This window comes from Orcinus orca, chromosome X (genome assembly GCF_937001465.1).
Source record: "Orcinus orca chromosome X, mOrcOrc1.1, whole genome shotgun sequence".
Lineage (NCBI taxonomy): Eukaryota > Metazoa > Chordata > Mammalia > Artiodactyla > Delphinidae > Orcinus > Orcinus orca.
Genome location: NC_064580.1, coordinates 57,196,844 through 57,199,878, shown reverse-complemented (window position 1 = coordinate 57,199,878; position 3,035 = coordinate 57,196,844). Strand labels below are relative to the sequence as shown.

General features: G+C 33.0%; 1 protein-coding gene across 1 annotated transcript; it reads left to right on the top strand.

The window, feature by feature from the left end:
* Nucleotides 1–2,198: 2,198 nt before the first annotated feature.
* On the top strand, nucleotides 2,199–2,668 carry LOC101273879 (ubiquitin-like protein FUBI). The gene has a single exon (XM_033439172.2). It carries the CDS (start codon nucleotides 2,205–2,207, stop codon nucleotides 2,598–2,600), a length of 396 nt encoding a protein of 131 aa, XP_033295063.1. The 5' UTR covers nucleotides 2,199–2,204; the 3' UTR covers nucleotides 2,601–2,668.
* The last annotated feature ends 367 nt before the right edge of the window (nucleotides 2,669–3,035 follow it).

Sequence of the window (3,035 nt, the reverse complement as noted above, 5' to 3'; positions counted from 1 at the left end):
TTTGCTGCATTCCTTGAGTTTTTGTATATTGTATTTCCACTCTGATTTGTCTCAATGTATTTATTTTATATCTTTTTTATTTCTTTTTGAAGTATTAGTTGTTCAATAACATATTTCTTAATCTCCATATTTTTGTGGATTTTCCAGTTTTCTTAGTGTAATTTATTTCAATGGCATCTTTCACAGAAATAAAACTAACAATCCTAAAGTTTGTATGGAAATACAAAAACTCAAATAGCCAAAGCAATCTTTACAATGAAGATGAATATGGAGTCATCACTCTTCCTGATTTCAAACTATATTACAAAACTATAGCAATCAAAATGGTATGGTATTGGCATAGAACAGGACACATAAATCAATAGCACAGAATACAGAGCCCAGAAATAAACCCACAAATATATGATCAGTTACTTCACAACTATTGGAGGCAAGACTATACAATGGAGAAAGGATAGTCTCTTCAAAAAATGATGTTGGGAAAACTGAACAGCCACTTGCAAATGAATTAAACAAGAATACAATCTTATACCGTATACAAAAATTAACTCAAAATGGATTAAAGACTTGAATGTAAGACCTGAAACCATTAAACTTCTAGGAGAAGACATAAGCAGTACACTCATTGCCATCAGTCTTAACAATATTTTTTGTATGTTTCCTCAGGCAAGGAAAACCAAAGCAAAAATAAACAAATGGGACTACATCAACCTAAAAGCTTTTGAAGAGCAAAGGAAACTATCAACAAAATGAAAAGAACATCTACTGAATGGGAGAAGATATCTGCAAAAGATATATCAAATAAATGGTTACTACCCAAACTATACAAAGAACTCATACAACTCAACATTCAGAAAGAGAAAGACAAATACCATATGATCTCACTTACATGTGAAATCTAAAGAAACACAAACAAACAAAACATGAACTCATATAGGGAACAAATTGGTGGTTGTTAGAGTTTGGGAGGGGGGTCGGATGGGCAAAATAGGTAAAGGTACAAACTTCTAGTTATAAAACAAATAAGTAATGGGGATGTAATGTATAACACGGTGATTATAATTAATAATACTGCATTACATATTTGGAAGTTGCTAAGAGATTAATTCTTAAAAGTTCTCTTCTTGAGAAAAAAATTATAACTCTGTATGGTGACAAATATTAACTAGATTTATTGTGGTAGTCATTTTGTAATATGTACAAATATCAAATCATTTTGTTGTACACATGAAAGTCATACAATATTATGTCAATTGTACCTCAGTTAAAAAAAAAAGCCTAAAAAGAAACATCATATGATCATATTATTTGATGTAGCAAACACCTGAAAAGCTCAATGCTTATTTCTTATTAAAACTCTATGAAGTTATGAAGAAAGGGAAATTACTTCAAATTGACAACAGGCATCTACAAAAACTTACAAGTAGCACTAATGTTGAAATACTGAAAGCTTTCCCTCTTAAATTGGGGATCAGGCAAAGATAACCACTTTCATCACTCTTATACAGCATAGCACTGGAAGTTCTGGCCAACACAGTAAGGCAAGAAAATCAAATAAAAGGTTTACAGTTTTAAAAGAAATAAATAATACTGTCCTTATATGACTGGCTACTTTAAAAATATATACAAAAAATAGAAATAATGAATACAGCAAGGTGAACTAAAAGAAATCAAATCACATTTCTATACACTAACCATAAATATGTGTAAACCAGAATTAAAATAAATTTTAATAGATTTAAGTTTCTCAACAGGAAATATAATATGTAAGTATACATGTAACAAAATATGTACAGGACCTATATGTTGAAAATTGCAAAATTTTCCTGATGACAGGAAATCTAAAACCTAAACACTTGGGAAAAAAATACTGTATTCATGGATTGAACAAGTCAACATACTAAAGATGTAACTTCTCCCCAGATTGATGGATAAGTTTAATTTAATTCTCAAAATAATTCCAGGAAGGTTTCCTGGTAGACATATACAAGATTACCCTGAAGTGTATATGGTCCTAGGATACCTAAAACAATGTTGACAAAGAAGGATAAAGTACAGGGCGAATCAATCTACTTGATATTAAGGTTTCATATATAGCCAGAGTATTCAAAACAGTGTGGTATTTGTGGATAAATAGACATGTAGATCAATGGAACAGAGTAGAGTACACTAGTGGCAGTGGTATACATGGTTCAGTCACCAACATGCATCTCTTTGTCCACACCCAGGAGCTACACACTCTCGAGGTGACTGACCAGGAGACTGTCACCCAGATCAAAGCTCATGTAGTCTCATTGGAGGGCATCACTACAGAAGATCAAGTCCTGCTCCTGGAATGCGCACCCCTAGAGGATGAGGCTACCCTGGGCCAGTGTTGGGTGGAGGCTCTGAGCACTCTGGAAGTAGCCAGCCACATGATTGGAGGTAAAGTCCATGGTTCCATGGCCGGTGCCAGGAAAATAAGAGGTCAGACTTCCAAGGTGGCCAAACAAGAGAAGAAGAAGATGGGCTGGGCCAAGAGACATATACAGTACAACTGGTGCTTTGTGAATATTGTGCCTACCTTTGGCAAGAAGAAGGGCCATAATGCCAACTCTTAAGTCCTTTGTAATTTTGGCTGTCTTTAATAAAGCCACTTAGTCCAGTCATTAAAAAAAAAAGAAAAGAATAGAGTACCCAGAAATAGACACATACAATATGCTCAACTGATTTTTGACAAAGGTATGAAATCAATTCCATGGAGGAAAGACAACATTTCAACAAATAGTACTGGAATAATGGGAAATATATAAGTAAAAAAAAATGTACCTATACCACACACCTTATACAAAAATTAACTCAAAATAGATAATGGATTCAAATGTAAAAGTAAAACTATAAAACTTTTAGAAAAATCAAAGGAGAAATTTTGGGAGATCTAGGGCTAGGCAGAGATTTTAGTTTTGACAACAAAAGCACAATTCATAAAAGAAAAGAATGATTAATTGAATCTCAACAAAATAAAAAAGTTTGCTCTATGTAAGACCATGTGAAAA

Bases quoted from the DNA above. Each gene is read 5' to 3' on its own strand.
- LOC101273879 (XM_033439172.2), top strand. From the start codon at position 2,205: ATGCATCTCTTTGTCCACACCCAGGAGCTACACACTCTCGAGGTGACT.